Source organism: Chrysemys picta, chromosome 2, assembly GCF_011386835.1.
Source record: "Chrysemys picta bellii isolate R12L10 chromosome 2, ASM1138683v2, whole genome shotgun sequence".
NCBI classification, from domain to species: Eukaryota; Metazoa; Chordata; order Testudines; family Emydidae; genus Chrysemys; species Chrysemys picta.
The window spans coordinates 290,891,416-290,914,602 of record NC_088792.1 but is presented as its reverse complement, the minus strand read 5'-3'; the positions used below and the strand labels follow the sequence as shown (position 1 = coordinate 290,914,602).

The 23,187-nt window shown below is 49.3% G+C and overlaps 1 protein-coding gene across 50 annotated transcripts in view; it reads right to left on the bottom strand.

Annotated features, from left to right (window-relative positions):
* The window catches only part of SCRIB (scribble planar cell polarity protein), a 210,447-nt gene that overhangs the window by 68,748 nt on the left and 118,512 nt on the right, over positions 1–23,187 (bottom strand). For 23 of the 50 annotated variants that reach the window (XM_024112161.3, XM_008175709.4, XM_024112168.3 and 20 more), the window contains 6 exons: positions 23,008–23,127; positions 22,648–22,704; positions 13,912–13,968; positions 12,759–12,842; positions 6,582–6,992; positions 3,922–3,990 (listed from right to left, as the gene is read on the bottom strand). In XM_024112161.3, coding sequence (XP_023967929.1) covers positions 3,922–3,990; positions 6,582–6,992; positions 12,759–12,842; positions 13,912–13,968; positions 22,648–22,704; positions 23,008–23,127 — 798 coding nt within the window. The remainder of the gene's footprint in view (positions 1–3,921; positions 3,991–6,581; positions 6,993–12,758; positions 12,843–13,911; positions 13,969–22,647; positions 22,705–23,007; positions 23,128–23,187) is intronic. The other 27 variants (XM_024112172.3, XM_024112173.3, XM_042861258.2 and 24 more) reach the window with 8 other exon arrangements.

Genomic DNA, 23,187 nt, shown 5'->3' with positions numbered 1-23,187 from the left:
CTCTGAGTGAGAGACTTCAGGAAGAAAGTTGGAAAATAAATTGCCTGGTTAATGTAAAAATTGAACACCATCCTTGTCAGGAACTTCAGGTGAGGGTGAAGATAGACTTTATCCTTCTGAAAAATCATATATGAAGGCTCTGACACTAATGCTTTCAAATCACCCACACTCCTCACCCAAGTTATCACAATTAAAAATGACACTTTCATAGAGAGGTGAATAAACAAGTTTCAAGAGGTTCAAAAGGTGGCCCCATTAATTTTGCCAACACCAGGCCAGATGCCATTGGGGAATAGATTATACCCACAGGTGCAAGAACCTATCAGGGTTTGGCAACCTTTCAGAAGTGGTGTGCTGAGTCTTCATTATTCACCCTAATTTAAGGTTATGCGTGCCAGTAATACATTTTAACGTTTTTAGAAGATCTTTCTATAAGTCTATAATATATAACTAAACTATTGTATGTAAAGTAAATAAGGATTTTAAAACATTTAAGAAGCTTCATCTAAAATTAAATTAAAATGCAGAGTCCCCCGGACCAGTGGCCAGGACCCGGGCAGTGTGAGCGCCACTGAAAATCAGCTTGCGTGCTGCAGATCCGGGGTAGGCAACCTATCTGATCCCTTTAGAAATCTGGTGGTGAAGGGGGTTTGAAAAAAGATCTATTATCTCCAAGAGGGGAAATGCAGAAATAGCTGCCAAATGTACTGTGATACAACTAACTGCCAGACTTTGATGTTTTTGGTGCAAAAGATAGTCCAATATGCGATTGATGGAATTCTGCTCTGGAGAAACACCCTTCTGTGGGGACCAGATTGGAAAAAACACTTCCATTTTTCCAGGTAAGTAGCTGAAGGTTTTCTACTATTCAGCATGCTTTCTGTACATCTTTAGAGCATGCCCTTTCCAACAGTGCTAACTATGAAGTATCCACTCTATGAAGTGGAGGGCTTGCAGATTGGCCCTGGGAAATCACATCTGGAGCCAATGGGAGAGATAGTGGAGGTCTGACTGACAAGATTAGTAGGGTCAAGTACCAGTGTTGCCAAGGCCAGGCTGGTGCTGTAAGTATGAGGTGAGTGTGGTCTTGGACAAAACTCTGGGCAGTAACGGAATCAGAGGGATGACATACAGAAGGGAGTTCTTCCAGGATAGCAGGAATGCATCCATCAACAAACCTGGGCTCAATTGGCTATGCAAAACCCACACAGGTGAATCACCTCCTGGCATAGCTGAGCTGAATGTGATCCTCCCTGCCTGTTTACTTAAAACATAGTTGCTATGTAGTCTGTTAACACCAGCAGATTTTTCCCTCACTATGTGGAAGGAAGGCTGAACAGGCTAGACGGACAGCTTGCAATTCCCTGACACATGAGTTTTCAGATCTTGAGAAGACCACAGACTTTGAGTCTGCAGGAACCCCATGTGCGCATCCCAACACAGGGACAATGAATCTGTGACTATTGTAGTGTTGGTTGTGGGAGAATAAAGGGAACCCCCAAACAAACATTCAGAGGGCCTGTCCATGAGTCCAGAGATGACAAAACAAACATTGGTATTCAAACCATCCTGTCTAGATGATGGGGACTTGGGGCATGCACCAAAACTAGCCATCCTTGTCACTTCCTCAGGTGTAGTCTGGCATGCTGCACTACAAAGGTAAACGTTGCCATGTGTCCCAAAAGCCAAAGGCACCTACACACTGTGGTGACTAGATGAGCTTTTAGTTTCAGAACTAATCTCCACTCAATGGGCCTTCCCACCAGGACTGCTCTAGTGAATTCCATTCTCTGTAAAAAGTAACAGAGTCCTGCGGCACCTTTAAGACTAAGGGCTTGTCTATACTTACCGCGCTGGTTCGGCAGCAAGCAATCGAACTTCTGGGTTCGATTTATCGCGTCTAGTCTGGATGCGATAAATCGAACTCAGAAGTGCTCCCCGTCGACTCTGGTAATCCTGCTCGCCGCGAGGAGTACACGGAGTCGACGGGGGAGCCTGCCTGCCGGGTCTGGACGGCGGTAAGTTCGAACTAAGGTACGTCGACTTCAGCTACGTTATTCACGTAGCTGAAGTTGCGTACCTTAGTTCGATTTGGGGGTTTAGTGTAGACCAAGCCTAACAGAAGTATTGGGAGTATAAGCTTTCGTGGGTAAGAACCTCACTTCTTCAGATGCAAGTAAGTTCTTACCCACGAAAGCTTATGCTCCCAATACTTCTGTTAGTCTTAAAGGTGCCACAGGACCCTCTGTTGCTTTTTACAGATTCAGACTAACACGGCTACCCCGATACATTCTCTGTACTGGTTTCAGGATTGATTTGTCCCATAAATTAGGGTTACCATATTTCAGCAAGCAAAAAAGAGGACGGGAGGAGCCCCGCCCCTGCCCCTCCCACTTCCCGCCCCCCCAGAACCCCCAACCCTCCCCCCGTTCCTTGTCCCCTGACTGCCCCCTCCTGGGACCCCTGCCCCTAACTGCCCCCCAGGACTCCACTCCCTATCTAAGCCTCCCTGCCTCTTGTCCCCTGACTGCCCCAACCCTTATCCACACCCCCACCCCCAGACAGACCCCTGGGACTCCCACGCCCCATCCAACCACTCCCCACCCCCTGACAGCCCCCCCCCAGAACTCCCAACCCATCTAAACCCCTCTGCTCCCTGTCCCCTGACTGCTCCGATCCCTCTCCCCACTCCTGCCCCCTGACAGCTCCCCCCCAGAACTCCCAGCCCCCCACCCCCCCCCGCTCCTTGTCCCCTGACTGCCCCCTCCTGGGACCCCTGCTCCTAACTGCCCTCCAGAACCCCACCCCCTACCTAAGACTCCCTGTTCCTTGTCCCCTAACTGCCCCCTCCTAAGACCCCCCCCCAACTGCCCCCAGGACCCTACCCCCTACCTGTACCCTGACTGCCCAAAACTTTCTCCACTCCCCCCAAAAGCCCCCCCCCCCCGTTTCTTGACTGCCCCCTCCAGAACCTCCCTGCCCCTTCTCCTGCCCCCTGGCCCCTTACCCTGCTGCTCAGAACAGGGTGTTGGGCTCTGTGCGAGCCGAGCCGGACACGTGGCTAAGCTCCCCAGCACAACAAAACCCGGTCCCTGGCCCTGCACAGTGCTGCCGGACCGGGCTGCAGGGGAGAGCTGCCCTTGTATCAGCACAAAGTGCTCTCGCTCCCGTTTTGCTATGCTGCATGGCAGAAACCGCTCCCAGTTGCAAAAGGGGAGGGCTGCACTTTGTGCTGATACACTTGCTCAGAATGCAGGGCGGATCCGGCTCCTCTACAGCTGCTCCAGAGTCCAGCCTGGGACTTTCCTGCAGCCCTCCCAGCCGCTCGCTCTGCTCTGCCGGGGGAGGGGGGAAATCCCGGACATTGTGAGTGCTTTACAAATTCCCCCCGGACGCTATTTTTAGCACAAAAAGGAGGACATGTCCAGGTAAATCCGGACGAATGGTAACCCTACATAAATATGGCCTACATTCGTTGTTCCTAGATATAAACATTTACATTTAGTCACAGTAAAATGCATATTGTTTGCTTGTGTCTAGTTTACCAATAAATCCATATGGTTCTGAGTCAAGGATCTGTCCTCTCCATTATTTACCACTCCCCCAATTTTCGTGTCATTTGCAAACTTTCAGTAACGATTTTATGTTTTTTCCAAGTCCTTGATAATAAAAATGTTAAATAGCCTATGGCCAAGAATCAATTCCTGCTCAACGACAATTCCCCAGTTACATTTTGAGACCTATTAATTAGCCAGTTTTTAATCCATGTAATGTGCCATAGTAATTTTATATCATTCTAGTTTCGTAATCAAAACGCAGAGAGTTGGCCTCCTGTTCCACCCTCCTATACTGAAACCTTCTTGCCTTTGAGGTACCCACTGCCCTTCCCCAAACTGTCAGCCCTCGGTGTGAGGGACTCACCTGCTGGCTGCTCGGTGAGTAAGAGGCATCCCGCCTGGAGCTCCCAGGCCCAGACTCGCCTGCTGGAGCCTGAAAAACACAGACAAAACCATGCATTTACTGCCCAGCTGCAGCTCCTGTGCATCTGACCTGGCACTGGGCTCAGGGGCCATGCAGCAGGGGAGCAGAGCTAGCATCTGGACTCGTGCCAGGAGCAGCCACCACACAGTGGGCGAGCAGAACTAGCACTGGACCCAGGAACAGCTGCCGCACAGCCAGCACGGGGAGCAAGAGAGCAGCACTACCCCCAGGGCCATACCCAGCTGCTGGGGCAAGGCTGCCTCCCCTGGCACTTGTCTGAATCAAAGCCCTAAAATAGCCTCTCTGCATCCCATAAGTGGGTTAAAGGCCTCAACTCCTCTCCAGCAAACACTAAAGGCCACAGCCCAGACAATTCCTCCTGCCCAAGGGCCCCTTCTGCTTGGAGAAGAGGGAGATGACACGTTCCCAACCCCACTCACTGCCCAGCAACAAGAAAGCAACAGATCCAAAGAGATGGGGAGGGGGAGAGCCTTGAACCTTCCTCTCTCTGTCTTAGGCTTGGTCTGTACTAGGAAATGAGGTCAATATAACTACGGTGTTCAGGGGCGTGAAAAATCCACCTTCCTGAGTGATGCAGTGAAACTAACATAACCCCCAGAGTAGACAGCGCTTGATCGGCAGGAGAATTCTGCAATGGTGCCTCTTGGGGAGGTGGAGTACCTATGCTGATGGGAGACCCGCTCCTGTTGGCATAGGTAGCATCTAACGCAAGTGCTACAGCGAAACCGCTGCACCGTTTTAAGTGTAGACAAGATCTTAAGCACTTATACGGCCCCCATCACAGTTGACTTTTAAACAAACTTTGTATTTGTGGATAATCTAAGCACTGTACCCAGATGTACAGATTCATAGACTCTAGGACTGGAGGGGACCTCAAGAGGTCATCAAGTCCAGTCCCCTGCCCTCATGGCAGGACCAAATACTGTCTAGACTATCCCTGATAGACATTTATCTAACCTACTCTTAAATATTACTCTTTTCTTAACCTGTGTATTATATAATTTTTTTAGCATCAGCTTTAATAAAAATTTTAAATCTGAGCATCCCCCAGTCTTTCATGTATTTATGCTCCCAACACCTTTGTGGGGTTGGAAGGTGCTATTATCCCCATTTCACGGATGGGAACTGAGGCATAGAGGGCTGGATTCACAAAGCTATTAGCTGCCTAAAGATGCAGATAGCCCAGTGGGATTTACAGCAGTGCCCAAGTGCTTAGGTCACAGAGTTCCTGTAAATTCCACCTATCTCTGGCTCCAGATAACTAGATACCTTTGCAAACCTGGCCAAGTGATTTGCCCAAACTCTGTGGCAAAGCCAGGAATTAAACCCAGATCCCTGACGTCTCATGCTAGCCCCAAAATCAGTCAGCCAGCCTTCTCTGTTTCTCTCCCTATTCTGCCCTTTGGGGCAAACCACAAGGGACATGGCGTTGCAGCTGCAATAGTCTTTTCATCACTGTAGCCTAGGTTCTCAAACAAAGGATTTGTCCTACACAGAGCAGCGTAAACCTGAGAGTTCAAGTTCCAGACCCAGTTGTGAAATCTGGGATTCTGTCAAGGCCAGCAGCAGAGCTGTGGGGAGCTGGCTATGCGTGCCGGGAGCTGTGCTGCACATTATCCTAGAGAGCTGGGCTGTCTTCAATGAACAGAAAGAACTCGGGTTTGGACAATGCCAAGTATGTGAATGTGACACCGACATAGGACAAAAGTCTTTGCCACTCCCTGCCGTGACCAAAGCACAGAAAGACAGGAGCACAAGGGCACGGCCACCCTCCAACCATGCTGTCAGTAACACTTCCCGAGAGATGGCGCTCTGGGGGCATTGTCATGCAAACCCCTCTGTTACTGACCACCCTCCCCCAGTGTAGACTGGGGCACAGGGACGCTGCCACCCCTAGCCCATGTCACTGACTCTCCCAGCACAGACAGGGGCACTGCCACCGCCACCCCTGTGTCACTGACCCTCCCAGCACAGACAGGGGCTCTGCCACCCCCATCCCGTGTCACTGACACCCCCCCGCCTCCCCACAGACTGGGGCACAGGAGGCACTGACACCGCCACTCCCTGTATCACTAACCCCCACATCACAGAGTGGGGCACAGGGGGCAGCTGCCACCCCCACCCCCCATGTCACTGACATGCACACCCCAGCACAGACAGGAGTACAGGGGGCAGCTGCTACCCCACCCCCCGTATCACTGACCCCTTCTAGCACAGACAGGGGAACTGCCACCCCACCCCCCATGTCACTGACCCTCCCCCGCCCAGCACAGGCTGGGCTCATTCATTGTGTACTAGCTGTCTGGTGGTGGGGCACATCAGTGACCCCAGCACTTCCACTCCCTGTTATGGGAATGGCGAGCACCCACACACAGCAATGTGGGAGGCCCTCAGGAGTCCGCTGTGACACAACACACACGGCACATGACATTGCTGTATGTTAGGTGAGGTTAGCCCCTGCACAGCCCTTGTGCTGCCAGCATCCAGGGGCAGAGCATGCTCACTGATTTAGTAGGACACTGGTGGGCTTTAGTTGATGTGACTGCATGCTACACACAAGATGCTGCAGGGCTGCTTGCCTTGGAGTAAAGGTTGGTCTTCAGAACTCCCCCCTGGCCGTAGCCGAGGGGAGGGCCCCCCAGACAGGCCTTGCCTGCTGCCTTCCCCCTTCGATTAGCCACCACAAAGGGGTTCTCACTGAAGAGGATTGGTTGAGAGTCGACCATACTCTCTTGATCTGGCTCCTGAGGCTTTGGCAGCTGGTCCTGGGTCAGGGGGCAGCCCACAGGCTCCTGCATGTGCAGCAGGACCAGGGCTGCCCTTTCTGTGTGCTTGCCAGGTGATGCCGGGTCCTGGGGCGGGCTAGTTACAGTGCTGCTCAGGCCTGCGATTGGGTCAGGGTCTGAATTCTGGCTGTCCAGAGCCACTGGCCGAGGCAGCACAGCGCAGTCACTCTCCATTCCAGAGCTGGCTCGATCACACTGAACGAGCTGAGAGGGAAACAAAAGGGTCAGAAACAGGAAGAAAGAACAGCCAGAGTAAGGGAGAGGAGGCAGCAAACATGGTGCCAGTCACTGCCACCATCGCTCCTAGACACTGGGGACAGAAGAGCTCCCACACACAACGCCCATCACCACAGCTCCCTGGCTCTGCACTAGGGGAATCACAACACTGAACAGCCTCATGTGCAATGGAGGTGCGCAAAATTCTCATGCCTCCTGGCAAGGCCTTACCTATGGGATCCCATGAGATGGGACCAAGAGGAGAGGTTCCTGCTCTGCCTGCTTATAAGGGAGAACACACAACAAGCACATCCAGCCAGAGGCACACGCTGAGCCTGCATCCACCCAAATACACCTCCAGCTCACGCTCCACACGTGCTCCAGGGTGTTAAACGGGAACGGCTCCCGGGAAGAACATGTAAGGAAATAGCCAGGGCACCATCCACTCGCTCATTGTCACTGCCCAGGCACAGGCTAAAGCCTTCCCCTTCACTACAGTGCACACGAAAGCAGCTCACTGCCCCTGAAGGGGATAACACCACCCACCTCACTACAGCACAATAGGAGAGCAGCTCACTGTCCCTGCATTCACTATCATGCACACGAAAGCAGCTCACCATCATCACATTGCCTAATGCCACTCACCTCACTACAGTGCACATGAAAGCAGCTCACCACCGTCACACAGGCTAACCACCCACCTCACTACAGTGCACACAAAAGCATCTCACCGTCACCACACAAATTCTTCCCCAACGAAAGGCAGCACAAACATCTCTGGACCCACCATAGTCACGGCTGTAATGGGGCATTAACAGGTTGAGGGAAGTCTTGCTCCATCAAGGCCCCAGCTTTCCACTAGGCTCCATTCACCCCCTCCACGGTGGTTTTATTGGAAGAAGCACTGACCTTCCCTCCTCTAACACTGCAGAGACCAGACTCTCGGTGGCAGTCTTCTGGTGCGCAGCCAGAGCCCTCTCCAGGGAAGCAGAGAGAGTCAGAGCCCAGCACTCCAACCTCCTCCATCCAGAAGTAGGCTAAAGAGCTGTGAGACCCTTTCTGCTCCGATCACGTTCTGCAGCCGGAGTCAGGGTGACACTTACAAAAATAGCTCTTCAGGGCGGGGTAGGTGGGTGACTATATTGGCAGCTGGGAGGCTGACGACACGCAGAAATTCCTGGCGCTCTCCTCCTCCCACCCCCAGCCTACCCCATCCCATGCTAAGGCAGCAAGGGGGAGAGTGAAGGCTCGTATCAGGTTTCCACAGACACTGACGTCTGGGTGACACTTATAGAGAGAGAAAATCATACCCCTAACTGTCATAGTGATGCCAGAAAAAACTCTGTGCAGATGAAGTTATAACAGCAAAGCAGCCCTTTTGCTGGGATAGCTTATTTCGTTTGGGAAGCTGGTATAAGCTACACTGGCAAAAGAACGCTGTTGCCTGTCTGAGCTGTATCTCTATTAGGAGGTTTGCCAGTCTAGCTATAGGCAAACCCTTCCTAGTGTAGCCAACGCCTGCCACACCATGCTCCTCCCTGCTTTTTTCTCTAACACCAAGGAGGAACCCAGAAACGGTACCTGGGCTGAAACCCTGGGGTGTGGGGAGCATAGATCCCACTAGTCCCACACCAGCCTGTCTTGCCCACATAGGAGGAAGGAGAGCACTGTCTTTGTCGGGCACTGTGGGGGAGGGAAGGCGAATGCAGCTCTTCTGAGTTTGGAAAGTGAGAAGTGCACTGACTGGTAGGATGCCTCAGAAACCCCCCTGCTTTGGCTCATCCACATCGCTAGCTCCCGAGCCGCTCCAGCTCTCAGTCCGATCTCCAGGGCTGCTGCAGTGCATTCTGGGGATGGACTCCCAGCTTCCACCCCTTCTCCCTCTCACTGGATTATTTTTACTGGCCAAGCACAGCTCCTATTTTGGGAAACTGAGGGTCTGTTAGCACTGTGCCACTGACCCAATCTTGTCCCCCAAGAGCTGGGCTCCTGTTCTAGCATAGGGAGATAGGGAAAACATGCCCCCCAGAGCAGATACAGGGCTAATGCAGTCACAGTCTGTCCTGGTCCATCACTTTGCCCCAGAACAGGAACCCTAATCCTCTTCTGCCAGCACAGTCAGGCTCTGGAATCTAACAGGCAGAACAAGATCCAGTGGCTGGAGGCAGAAGCCAGATAAATTTACACTAGAAATAAAATGCAGATTTTTAACAATGAGGGTATTTAACCATTGGAATAATTTACCGAGGACTATGGTCGATTCGCCATTCCTTGGAGTCTGTAAATCAAGATCTTTCTAAAAGATCTGCTCTGCCTCAACCTGGAGTTATGGGCTTGACGCAGGTGTGACTGGGTGAGGCCAATCTGGATTAACACTGGAGCTTTAGAGGCTGCAGCCTGGGGCCTCAGATTTTGAGGGTCCCCTGTGACAAAGAGGGAATGTTCTTAATGTTTTCTCTGAACACGGTGTGTGCCTCAGTTTCCCCAATGTATTGCTTAAGTAACTGGGTGGCGGAATAAGTGTGTGTTATCATTGCAGAGACCCCTAGAGGACAGGTGTGAGTACCATCGGCACAGAGCGTAACCTAGCAACTGATGGCCGCCGCCGCCCCCCCCTCCTCTGCAAGGTGCTGGGAGCAAAGAGATCAGGTGACCTTTTGCAGGGAAAGGGACAAAGGACAGAGGAAGGGCTACAGGGGGTCAGAGGATGGGCTGGTGGAAACCGGTCAGTTTCCTGTTTTGATACTCGGAAGGGGAAGTCCAAGGCACCAGGACCTGGATCCCCCCAAGATGGACTTTGCTGTTCTCAATTTCTGTGCTAACAAGCTCTGTTCTACGCTGTGTTCCTGTTGACTAATAAACCTTCTGTGTTACATGTGGGCTGAGTCACTGCTGCCTGTGGAGTGGGGGGCAGGGCCCTCTGGGGGTGTACAAGGCTTCCCCAGGTATCCCATCCAGGGGAACTCACTGTGGGGACTCACAAGGTGAACAGGGGGCTGAACGCTCCGAGGTCAGACCCAGGAAGTGCAGAAGCCAAAGAAGCTTCTCCCTGGCATAAGGGAGCCCTGCGGGGAGTCACACTGCACCAGAGTCCTGCCTGGCTTCACTCAGAGCAGTTCTAGAGCACCCAGCCTCGGACCCCCATGACACCCCTCCAAAATATATCTAATTTGAATAGGTGATTAGATAATTAAAGCCATAGCATCATGATGTGTATTACTACCAGTTATGTGCCAAAATCCAAATGGTTTTGTTTAACTGTCACTCAGCTCTATAACGGGTCCATCATGTTTGAAAACAGGAACTGAAATAACCAAGGGAATTTAACAAAAGAGTGTTTAGCCCTGGGCATGGGTAGTGGTAAAGCACGAAAGATCGTGAATATGCAAAAAGGGGCTCCCAAAACAATAACAGCCCTGGGCCCCTTTCACCTTTAATCTGGCCCTGGGTGAGAGGGTCACTCGGTGTTACGCAAGAAGTCTCAGTACATGATCATATTGGTCCCTTCTAGTCTTAAAAATCTCAGAATCTATGAAAAAGCCAAGCTCATCGCCCATGAACTCCACTGCACTGGGTACTGCACAGACGCAACTCAGACAGAGGGACCACAAATAGGTCTAGCAAACAGTGGACCAGAAACAACTCTGCACCATTTGGAGTTGACTCATTCAAGGCTGGCTTTTAAAGGTATAACATACAAATACAAAACATGTTACTCGCAGTAAACCCCGGATATCAACCCACACAGAGGGGCCTATACACAGCAAAATAGACTGACACACCCTGGGCTTAAATTCTTGCCCCTTCTCTGGGGTGCTCCCAAGAGAAATCCCATTCAGGACCCAGAGCAGAGCCCTTTAGCAGCTCCAGGCCTTCCATCACTTCCACCTCTGCTCAGGAGTGTGAGAAACAATGAGCTTCCAAGGGGAGCTGGACCTTCCTTCTTCATTGCCCCTCCAGAAGGACCGCATCACTCAGAAATGTGTTTAGCTAGACAGGCACAGACACTCCAGATGGCATTGGCTTTCTCTCAGTCACGCTCCTGCAGTAAAATCCACCCTTCTCAAATTGGCTAAAAGGCTCTCTTAGACCCAGCTGGAATTAATATGAATGAAACTAACACAGCCAGGAGTAAATGAGGCTGTATAGGCTGAACCAGGGCTCATGCTGCATCTAAAACAAGACAGACCAGAGGACAGTCACGGCTTGATTAGACAGAAAGGCAACCAGCTGGAAGAATCAGACATACAGCAAGAACTGGGAGCTAATGCTGCTGTGGGAACAAGGAAACAGAAATAGTCACCTTCATTAAACTTGATTGTCAGGCTGCAAAAAACCTGATAAATTACCAATTCACTTCCTTGCCAGCTGCCCTGATCCTGAGCTCAGCCTTCCGGCCAGAGGCCAAGTGGACTAACTGCGCCTCCAGAGGGAAAACCCAGCACCCTTGTCACCCCTGCAGCCCCCAACTCCATGCTTTCTGTGTCAGGGGTATGTACAGGGTCGGTCACCCCTGCAGCCCCCAACTCCATGCTTTCTGTGTCAGGGGTATGTACAGGGTCGGGCACAGAACAGCTGGAGGGAGATGAACATGGACATCAGCTGCCACTCCATCTGAAATGAGACATTTATAGATGCTGCTGCTGCTGTCCCCTCACATTCCAAAATAGCAGCTTGTGCAGCCCTGCATTCCACAGCCCCCAGAAACTCCCAGTCTGAGGCAGGGACCCAGTAGGCAGCAGTTCCCAAGCAGTCCTTCACAGGGCACCTCATGGCGGGCTGAAGAGAGACAGCTGCTTACAGGGGGCCGGCTCTCCCCTTGATTCCAGCTGCTAAGTCACATTAAAAGATGCTAAAAATACATTACATTCTTTCCTGGTGGGACTTTTCTGTGTGAGTAACAACCAGTAGGCAAGGAGGCAGGGCCAGGGGAATGGCAAGGGAGGGAATGTGGAGCCAAGCAATGGTGGGCATGGAAGGAAAGGGGAGGTGGAGTCTCGGGATGATATTGGGAAATGGAATGGGACAGGACAGGAGGGGAAGCAATGGAGGAATGAGCAGGGAGGTGGAAAACAGGCACTATGAGAAAGGGAACAGGAAGGGAGGCAGGGCCTAAAAGTGATGGGGTGACTGGGGCGGGAGGTAGGGCCCAGGTGATGGGGGAACAGGGGAGGAGGAGAGGCAAGACAGGGCCCAGGGCAATGGGAGGAGAGGAGAGGTGAAGTGGGGCTCGCTGGCGATGGGATTGGGATGGGAGAGGAAGAGATGTGGAGTGTGGGTGATGGAAGAGACAGGAGGGGGTCGTGGCCTCCCTACCTTCAAGGCAGCATTAACCAAGCTGTGAAATCCAGTTAGCCTTCCATGGAACTAAGAACCCCCACCCCTCCATCCTGAGATTGACACATGGAAGGTCACATAAGCTATAGTGTCAAGTTTGTGTCCTAGACGTAGTGTGCCATGTCCTTTTGTTTGGCCTCCTGCCATTCCAATTGGACCTGGGATTCTCCTCACTGTCCTATGTTGGTGGGTAGTGCTGTGCACCTTGTTTGCCACTAGCTGCTCCCCACCCCACCTCGGAGCCTACACCGAGCTCTGCCTGTGGTACTATCTGCTTCTCAGAGGGCACAGGCCAGGTCCTCCTCAGGACACACTCTCCTTTTCTTCCCCCGGGACCTCTGTTATTGGCTGTCTCCATCCCTGGTCAGCCTCCTGCACAAGCCCATCCACAGTCTCAGCGAGGACCCCATCACTTACAGCACGGGTGACTCTTGGTAAGTTATTGCTGGGCAAAGCTGCCAGGGTCCGATAGTCCAGTCGCAAAGGCTCATTGCTGATATTCTGGAGAGGAATAAAAAACAGGGAGAGGTCAGGCCAGGAGTGGGATAAGGGAGGAAGGAGGGATCAGGCCAAAGAAAGAGGGGCAGCTCCTCCGTGGGCCAATGGGCCTATTTATCTCCAGGGAAAACTTTCATTGCCTGGGAAAAAGTCCAGCCTGTGACCCAACCACTGTCACCTAAGAAACACTTCAGGCCTCAGCTTGGAAAAAAAGCAACACACAGCACACGCCAACCCACTATCTCCCAGGAAATGCCCCTGCCAGTATTCCAAATCCCCATAATTTCTCCTGCCTCTCCTGTGCGTGCCTGACTTGAGGATTTCCCATTCATCCCTGAATGCCCCAGTCCCTGGTGCAGGGCTTCTCACAGACTGATATATTTTAAGGTCAGAAGGGACAATTAGATCATCTAGTCTCATCTCCAGAATGACACAGGCCATAAAATTTCACCTAGTTACGCCTGTATTGAGCCAATTTGTTTTTGACTACATCATCTTCCAGAAAGGCATCTAGTCTTCATTTGAAGACATCAGGAGATGGAGAATCCATTACTCCCTTAGGTAGTTTGTTCCAATAGTTAGTCTCGCTCATAGTTGAAAATTTTGCCTTATTTCTAGTTTGACTTAGTCTGATTTCAGCAAGCGGCCATTAGTAATTGTTATGTCTTTCTACACTAGATTTTAGAGCTTTTTAATATCCAGTATTTTCTTCCCATGAAGGTTCTTATTCATTGTAATCAAGTCACCTCTCAATCTTCTTTTAGATAAGCTAACCAGATAGAGCTATTTAAGTCTCTCACAGTGATGTTGTAGCCTTGTTTGTCCCAGGATATTAGAGAAACAAGGTGGGTGAGGGAATAACTTTCATTGGACCAATTTCTGTTGGTGAGAGAGACAAGCTTCTCTGTGGACGCTCGAAAGCTTGATTCTCTCTCACCAACAGAAGTTTGTCCAATAAAAGACATTCCCTCCCCCACCTTCCCTCTCTCACAGTAAGGCATTTTCTACACCCCTTGAATAATTTTTGTGGCTCTCTTCTGCACCCCTACAATCCTCCCACCAAGCTCCTCACCTCTGCCTCCTCCTCAAGGAGCTGCGTGGCTGCCTCCCGCTCCCTACGCATCCTCTCCTTCCATAAGAACAGGACAGAGTCAGAACAGCATCCAAGCAGCACAAGCAAAGAGAGAGGGAAAGGGGTCAGCACCACATGGGACAGTCCCTCCATCAAGGGGAGGAGAGAGAGGTAGCAACCCCACACAGCACAAGTTGGGCAGTTACCAGGGGAGGAAAGGGGAGCAGAGACCCCACACAGCACAAGCTGGACAGTTATCAGGGAAGGGGAACAGAGATCTCACACAGCACAAGCCTGGAAGTTATCTGGCAGGAGGGAGAAAAGACCCCACATGGCATAAGCTGGCAATCATCAGGGGAAGGGAGACATTACAAGGCACTAGCCCCTTAGTGTCACCATCCCTCCAGGGGCCAGGAAAGGCAGGAACTATGACAGAATAAGGACAGGCTTGAACTGCGCTGCTCAGTTCTCTTCACTCAGCATAAGGAGATCATGACTGAGTCTCACCTGGGTGGCAATGACTCAGCTCAAGGGGATCCCTCCCCCAACTCTGGGCCTGCATATGAAAAAGAGCGGTTACTTACCAGTAACTGTTGTTCTTTGAGAGTCACCTCTGTCCATTCATACTGGTGGGACTTGGCGCCCCGGGCTTCGAGCTGTGAAACTGCCATGAAAATCCATGTCCATTGGGAGAATCACAAGAGATCTCTCATGAGGGTGACCTCATCGCCCTGCTCCAGACAAGGGAGTGCACCCCCAACCACCTTTGGCCCTTCTCCCCAACAGCAGAGCCCTGAAGTTCTATAGAACTCAAGGTAGAGGGGAAGGTGGACAGGTAGTGTAAATGCACAAAGGCAACTCTTTAAGAACAGCAGCTACTGGTAAGTAACCTCTCTTTCCTCTTCTAGGGCCTCTGTGCTTTCCCACTTGCAGGCAATTAGCAAGCATTCTAAGGCATATAAGCACTCAAGCCCCCATCTCCCAAATAGAGAGTTGGAGCATGATGGTAAGTTCAAAGAGTGGTGCCTGGTGAACCGATATACTGCTGCTTTGCACCCCTCCACCAAGGTAACCCGACTAAGGCAGACCAAGGATGCTGCAGTGGGTCTCATGGAGCAGGTCTTTAAACCAGGAAGTACTGGTTTCCTAGCTAAGATGAGACAATATTTCATACACCTCCTTATTCAGTATGAAAGTGTCTGTTTGGTAATGGATTTCTCCTGGCATTGCTGCCCATGCGCTATGAATATTAGCTGTTAGATTTTCTAAAAGACTTGGTCTTTTCCAGGCAAAAACAAAGCTCTCTCCTGTACATCTAGGACCTAGAAATAAGTTTCCATGAATCGATGCTTGTGCCCAGCTCACCAAGTGAGCCATCACCTGTCCTCTTCATTATTTACCACTCCGCCAAGCTTTGTCTTGTCTGCAAACTTTATCAGTGATGATATTATGGTTTCTTCCAGGTCACTGATAACAATTTTAAATAGTGAGTGGCCAAGAACCAATTCCTGCAGGACCCCACTAGAAATACACCCATCTGATGATGATTCCCCATTTACAATTACATTTTTATGTCCATCAGCTAGCCAGTTTTTAATCCATTTAATATATGCTATGTTAATTCTGTAGTGTTCTAGGTTTTTAATCAATATATCCTGAATTAACAAGTAAAATGCCTTACATAAGTCTAAATATATTACATCAGTACTACAGTGGAGTCGCATCATAGGCGCATTTAACTTACGTGATTTTAACTATATGCGCTCGGAAAAACAAAACAAAAAAAGAGAAAAATAACAATTTAAATATTGTACCTGTAGTGCAAGCGATTCTGCCCGCCATTCCACTCAATGAGCGTTTGACTATACACGATTTTCGCCTTACGCGCTGACTTCAGAACCTAACCCCCGCGTAAGATGCGACTCCCCTGTATTACTTTTATGAACCAAACCTGGAATCTCATAAAAAAAAAAGCTAACAAATTAGTTTGACAAGATCTGTTTTCCACAAACCCATGCTGATTGGCATTAATTATATTACCCTCCTTTAATTCTTTATTAATCGAGTCCCATAACAGCTGTTCCATTATTTTGCCTGGGATCGATGTCAGACTGACCGCCAATAGGTACCCAAATCATCCTGTTAATACTTTCTAAATATCGGTACAGACTTCTGGAACTTCCCCAGTGTTCCAAGAATTATTGAAAATCAACATTAATGGTCCAGCAAGTTCCTCAGCCAGTTCTTTGAAAACTCTTGGATGAATTTAAAATTTTAACTTTAGAAGCTGCTGTATAACATTCTCCTAAATTACTACTGGAATGGATAATTTCATCATCATTACATAATATAATATCCTGTTTTTTTCCAAATACAAACAAAAAATATTTATTGAAGACTTCTGCCTTTTTTGCATTATTGACAATTCTATAATTTCCTTCTACCAATGGATCAATACCATTGTCAGGATTCTTTTTTGTTTCTAATATACTTTAAAAACTCCTTATTGTCCTTAACTCTGCTGGCCACAGATTTTTCCTTTTGTTCTCTTATACATTTCCTACAATTTATACTTCTGATTTATATTCCTAAGTATCACGGGATTGCAATAGAAAGGCTTGGGGCCCTCTGAGAGCCAAAGTAGTCCACATTAGCCAGCAGGTTATCTCCATATTGTGAGATGGTGTGTCTCTGGGTCGGGATGCAAAATCCTCCCTTGCTGTTGCAAGAGGCATCTGGAGAGAGAGGCAGCAGACACAATGCAGAAGATCTGGGTACCAGTCCTGACAAGACAACATTGGGCCTATTAGTATAATGTTGGCTTTGTCCAACTAGATCTTCCTTATGACCCTGAGTCTGAGGGGAATGGGAGAGAAGGCATATAGAAGTTGGCTCCAGTCCAGGAGAACCACATCCAAGTTAAGACTTTTCTCTGTGCGCTCCTGTGCAGAACACATGGAATCTGGTGTTTTGTTCAGCTGTGAAGAGGTCCATTACAGGGTTGCCTCCTCTCTGAAATACTGCTTTATCCATCACTGGTTTAGGACCACTGGTGCTCATTCTGAGACCTCCTGCTGAGCAAGTCTCCCTCCATGTTCTCCTCCCATGAAGTGCAGAACAACAGGAAAGATTTTGGATGCACCACAGCCATAATGTTCTTGCCTTGACTGATGGCAGACAGGAATGCGCGCCTCCCTGCTTGCTGATGTAGTACATGGCTGTGGTGCTGTTGGTAAGCACCTATACTACACGATGTTGCAGGGACAGGCAAAGGCCCTGAGAGACCATCGTACTGTCTTGAATGGCAGTACATTGATATGGATTCTGGACACCCAGCGCTTCCACAGGCCAAATACTCTGAGGTCTTGTAATGAAAACCTCAGCCCAGACTAGAGGCATTGGTGGAGCATGCGAGGGTAGGGAAGAGCAAGTAAAGGGTATTTGCCTGAGGACGTTGTCCCTGTTCTCTCACCACTGAAGCTGCTGGTACACTCAAAGCGGGATGGGCTGTGCCTATTCTGTGTGGTTTCTCGTCATCCAGAGCAGCAAGGGTCTCACATTCGGACAAGCAAAGGGTGCGATGTCGATCAATGAAGCCTCAGGCCTAGTAGTTGCAGGAAAAGTGTTGTGGTCTATATAAGTTGCTCATTGAGAGTTGTTAAGGAGTCTCATATTTTGCAAAATCTCTCCTCTGGAAGAAAGGCTCTGCCTGAGTGCAGTCTAGGATGCTCCAGGTAAGGTGATACGCTGTGCAGATTGAAGCAAGGATTTCTCCCAGTTGATTAACAGTCCTAGTGACTGGAAGAAGTTGCTCACATATTGGATTGCTGAGGTGAGACAGTCATCAAGGCATGAGTAGACGAGTGACAAGGTTTGAAGGGAGGGGATTGGGGGGATGGATTAGCGATGTGGTGCCCATCAGTATGCAACTCTCAAACAGACTTTCAAAATCACTGTTGAGAGACTGATGCTGAGGGTTGTGAGGAAATGCGGCATGGGATCCTGCTCCTATACTGTTGAGGGTATTTGCCAACAGACAATTTAGGAGGTGGCCTATATCATCTATGAGACTGCATTCCTTGGTGTTGTGAGGAAAACAGAATGACGAGTAGGAAAACCTCACAGAATCACAGAATATTAGGGTTGGAAGAGACCTCAGGAAGTCATCTAGTCCAACCCCCTGCTCATAGCAGGACTAACACCAACTAAATCAACCCAGCCAGGGCTTTGTCAAGCTGGACCTTAAAAACCTGTAAGGATGGAGATTCCACCAACTCCCTAGATAAAGACAAGTTCTGTTTGCTCTCTGTGGCAGTGGTGAAGGCTCTGAGGTGACACCGAGTCCCACAGGTGTGATTGCACAGGCTCTTAAAGAAGGACTGGAGTTTAACATGCCCCACTCTTCCAGCTCAGCACAACAGAGCATTAAAATTACCAGAGCACACCTGTGTGAGCTGCTGGGAGAACAGGGCTTCCTCCTGGCCCTGCACCCTGCTGGTGAGCAGAGCCCCTGGGGGGCTGGAATGTGTGGAAGATCACTGCAGCTGCAAAGGTGTGATTTCTAGTTTAAATTAAGTGTGCATTTGGCAATTGCAGATTCTACATGCCTATGATCTCAATTTATGTTCCTAAGTTTGTGACACTTTTACTGCTTTGTCTCCAAAGAGTAATAAAGGGAACACTTCAGAAGAAAGATGTAGCTCTGCCAGGGAGGAAATGCCATCACCTGAAGGTAAATGACACTTAAACAAACTCACAAGGGGTACAAGCATCATGCATAGCCGAACAACAAACCCTCTATGGTTGATGAGTCAAGGGCGTGGACTCTATGACACTGGGAAACTATGTGAATGTCCTGACACCATGTGGCTGCCCTGCAGGTCTCAGGATAGGGACAGGTCAAGAGCTGGCTCTAGAAGTTGACATGGTCTGACTAAGCTGTAGGCCTGACAAGAAGCAGTAAGGAAATGCTAGGGAACCCCCATCCTCCTTTTTATTCAAGTCTTCTTTGAAACTTTGCTTCTGTGCAGTCAATCATAGTCATAGACTTTAAGGCCAAAAGGGACCATCGTGATTGTGACACTCTATACCTCGGGGGAGCTCCCTGTAACCCCCATATTCATCATTTCATATAAAGCATGCCATGTGAAGTATCGTAGAAAAGATTATGATCTGCTGAAACCCCTGTTCCACCTAATATGTGTATCATTAATGCATAGAAAATTATAAGAATTGTGTTGTATGGTTTTCACTAAAATATGCTGTAGTTTTGGGAAGCACCCAGCTACTAGCTCTCCAGAGACAATGACAAGGGAGGTAACCAACACCCAGGTGGGTGCTGAACAAACATCACCAGCCATTGCCCAGCAAGGGAGTTACAATTCAATGACTCACTTGCACAAGGCCACGCCAGGGGAATTGCTCAGCCTTGCCTGGTGACTCAGCAATGCCCATCAGACAGGCCTGGACTTGTGTTCTCCAAGCACATGGACTAAGGGTATAAAACAGAACAGAAGGGCCCATGCTTGGCCTTTCTCCTGCCCCTGCCTATGCTGCAAGCAACAAAGACACTCAGAAGACTGAAGGCTCCAGCAGAGGAGATTGGCCCAGGTTTCAAGGGTGAAACGTGTGTACTATGAACTGCAATATCCAGTGGGGAGAGAAAAACTGCTTAATCTAGATGTTGCCCAGTCTAATAGGGTTGAGAGTTTAGACTGCGTGCTTATATTTTATTTTGTTAACTAACTCTGACTTTTTGCCTATCACTTATAATCACTTAAAATCTATCTTTTGTAGTCAATGAACTTGTTTTCCTGTTTATCTTTACCAGTGAGTTTGCTTGAAGTGTTTGGTAAATCTGCTCAGATTTACAAAGGCTGGTGTATATCCACTTTCCACTGATGAAGTGGTGAACCAATTAAAAAACTTGCACTGCTCATCTTGAGTGGTACAAGATGGTAGATTCCTGAGGTACAAGGCTGGGAGCCGGGGGAATTGGGCTGATGCCTTTTTCTGTGTGATTCATGAGTGGCTTTGGGAGCATTCATGCAATCTAGCTGGATGTGGGGCTCCATGTGCGGTTGTGCTGAGTAATTACAGCACCTGGAGGGGTTTGATGCTTGTCATTAGAAAACCATTGTGAGAGACAGCCCAGGCTGGAGAGTTAAGGGGGAACAGCGATCCCACACTCCCAGGCTACACCCCAGGGATCCTGTCACAGTGATTATCAAGTCTGACCTCCTGCACATCGCAGGCCACAGAACCCCACTCCTGTAACAGACCCTTAACCTCTGGCTGGCAAACTGCCAAGATTGATATTTTTTCCCACCATAACCAGACTGATATTCACAGCATCCTCCATTCCTTTTCCCCCCATCCCTAAAAATAAAAAAGACCTACCCCATGCAGAGCTTTGTATCATTTCAAAAGGCAGGAGTGTCAGGGAGTACACAAAGTCCATAAGAACCTTGATTTTTGCCAATCTATTTTATATGGCAGATGGTCAGATATGGTGATGAGAAGTAATACAAATATGGATAAATAAGACGATAATGGCCATATTGGGTCACACCCAATGGTCCATCTAGCCCAGAATCCTGTCTTCTGACAGTGGCCAATGCCAGATACTTCAGAGGGAACAAACAGAACAGGGCAATTATCAAGTGATCCATCCCCTGTGACCCAGTCCCAGCTTCTGACAGTCAGAGGTTTAGGGACACCCAGACCATGGGGTTGCATCCCTGACCACTTTGGCTAATAGCCACTGATGGACCTGGCTAATAGCCACTGATGGACCTGTCCTTTATGAACTTATCTAGTTCTTCTTTGAACCCAGTTATACTTTTGGCTTTCACAACATCCCACAGCAATGAATTCCACGGGTTGACTGTGCGTTGTGTGAAGAAGTACTTCCTTATGTTTGTTTTAAACCTGCTGCCTATTAATTTAATTGCTGACCCCTTGTAAGGCCCCATGGGTCTAGAATCCTAGGCCTGCAGGTCTGCCAGGCAGATGGCATCTTCATGCTGCCACCTAGCAGGAGCTGTAACCAGCCTGTGCTCCAATGCCCATGACCTGTTGTGGACCCAGACCATGGGAAGTCCCTTCTTAAGGGGTCTGACAGACAGCAGCCCGTGGCTTCTGACTGGCTCCCTGCCCTATATAATCCTAAAGTGAGTTCCAAGAAGTGTTCAGGCATCAGTGTGGGATTACTGTAGCTGTCATAATCATTTCTTGCTCCTGAACTCCTGGTTTCAACCACAGATTGATTTGGACTTTGCCTTCTGACTTGGACACTGAAATCAGACCCTTGGTATCGATCCTGGCCAGGAACCTGACTACGCACTCCTACACTACTCCCTGCCTCAGGTTTGCCCCTGCTCTGACCATTGGTCCTGATTGCCTGTGGTGGGATCCTTACGTCCTGGTTCTTGTGTTATGTGACGGTGTAAATAACACTTTCTTATTCACTTTCTCTACTCCATTCATGATTTTATGGACCGATTCTATGATTCTCTCTCTTCTAAGATGAACAGTCCCAGTCTTTTTAATTGCTCTTCAGATGGAAGCGGATCCCTCTCCCTAATCATTAAGGCTAAGATTATTTTTAGTAAAAGTCACTGACAGGTCATGGATAACAAACAAAAATTCATGGAAGCCGTGAGCTGTTCGTGACTTTTGCTGCTGCTGTGGCTCCATGGTTTCTCCTGCCACCATGGTGCCTGGGAGCTGTGGGGTTCCCCTCCCCCCACGCACATGGGAACCCTGAGGAGGCCCTTGCCCGTCGCTGGACCTGCTGGGGTCCCTCTTGCTGCCAGCTCGAGTGCTGCAGCCCCAGGGGCCAAAACAGAAAATGTTACGGAGTTCTCTGCAAGTCTTGGATTCCGTGATCTCCATGACATAAATATAGCCTTACTAATCTTTTTTGTTGCCCTTCTCTGTACCTTTTTCCAATTCTAATGTATCATTTTTGATGTGTGGTGACCAGAACTGCATACAGGATTTGAGGTGTGAGCATACCATGGATTTATATAGTGGCATTATGGAATTTTCTCTCTTATTATCTATCCCTTTCCTAATTGTTCCTGACTGCTGCTGCACACTGAGCCGATGTTTTCAGACATCTATCCACAATGACTCCAAGATCTCTTTCTTGAGCAAGAATAGCCATCATTTGGTATGTATAGTTGGGATTATTGTTTCCAGTGTGCATTACTTTGCACTTAGATAGGTAAAGGACTGTTTGGATTGAGATGCAGCATTTTGAACCAGGACCTGCAGTTGTGTGTCCTTAAAATATGGGCAGATATGAGTTGTGTGTTCCCACCTTTGACTTTACCAGCTGTGTGCAGTTAATGGTGCTGTTTGGAGAGAACTGATCATCTTGGGGCTCCCATCTAATCCAAAGAACAGAGGCTTCTGCTCCTACAGCGGGGGCCTGCCTTGTGATTGAGGCACAAGTATAGTAAAGTACAGCATGAAACGATGTTACAGATGCTGCAATAGTCCCAATGAAGCAAGGGAAAAGAGGTATGGGAAGACAAAAAAAGAGGGTCTGGAGAGATGGGGATATTGGTGATCAGAGAGACTTGATACACCCGAGGTGAGGAGAGGACCCAGAGCTTCCTGTGGGAAGTAGTGCTCTGGTTAGGGCAATTCTGTGGCATTTTCCTCAGAACTCACCACCTTGGCCAAGACACTGTCAAGGTCAGAATGTCAGTGTGAAAATGCTCTCACCACTTTCTCCATTTCTTCTCTCTCCCACTGAGTCGCCTCCCTCACCATCTCCATCTCCTGGAAACAAAGGGGAAGATCAGAGGGCCAGATCCTCAAATGACCCCTACCCTAGGGGCAGCACCATCACCCCCATAGGAGATGATATGAGAGTCACATCCCTGAGCACTTCTGGGAGAAGCATTACCACTTTTCCAATCCTATGGAAACAGCAGGTGCACAGGAGCTATGGGGATGAGTGAAATCTTCTACCAGGGACCCATCCACCATGGCACAAGCTCCATAGGCCAAGGCAAAACACTGCAGAGCTTCAGAGACCATTCTGCCCCATCCCACTCTCCTGAAGGTAGTTATAGCACCCACCTTTTGTAGGATCTCCAGCTCCTCTGGGGTCAAGTCTCGGTCAATGGAGGAGATGCTCTCCAGGCTGTTCTTGCGGCCAATGCCAGCTGCAAAGGGGTTGGCAATGATTCCTGGGGACATCTGCAAAAAAGAAGGTAACATCACATGTCAGGAACACCCAGTGCCTTAGACCACAGAGAC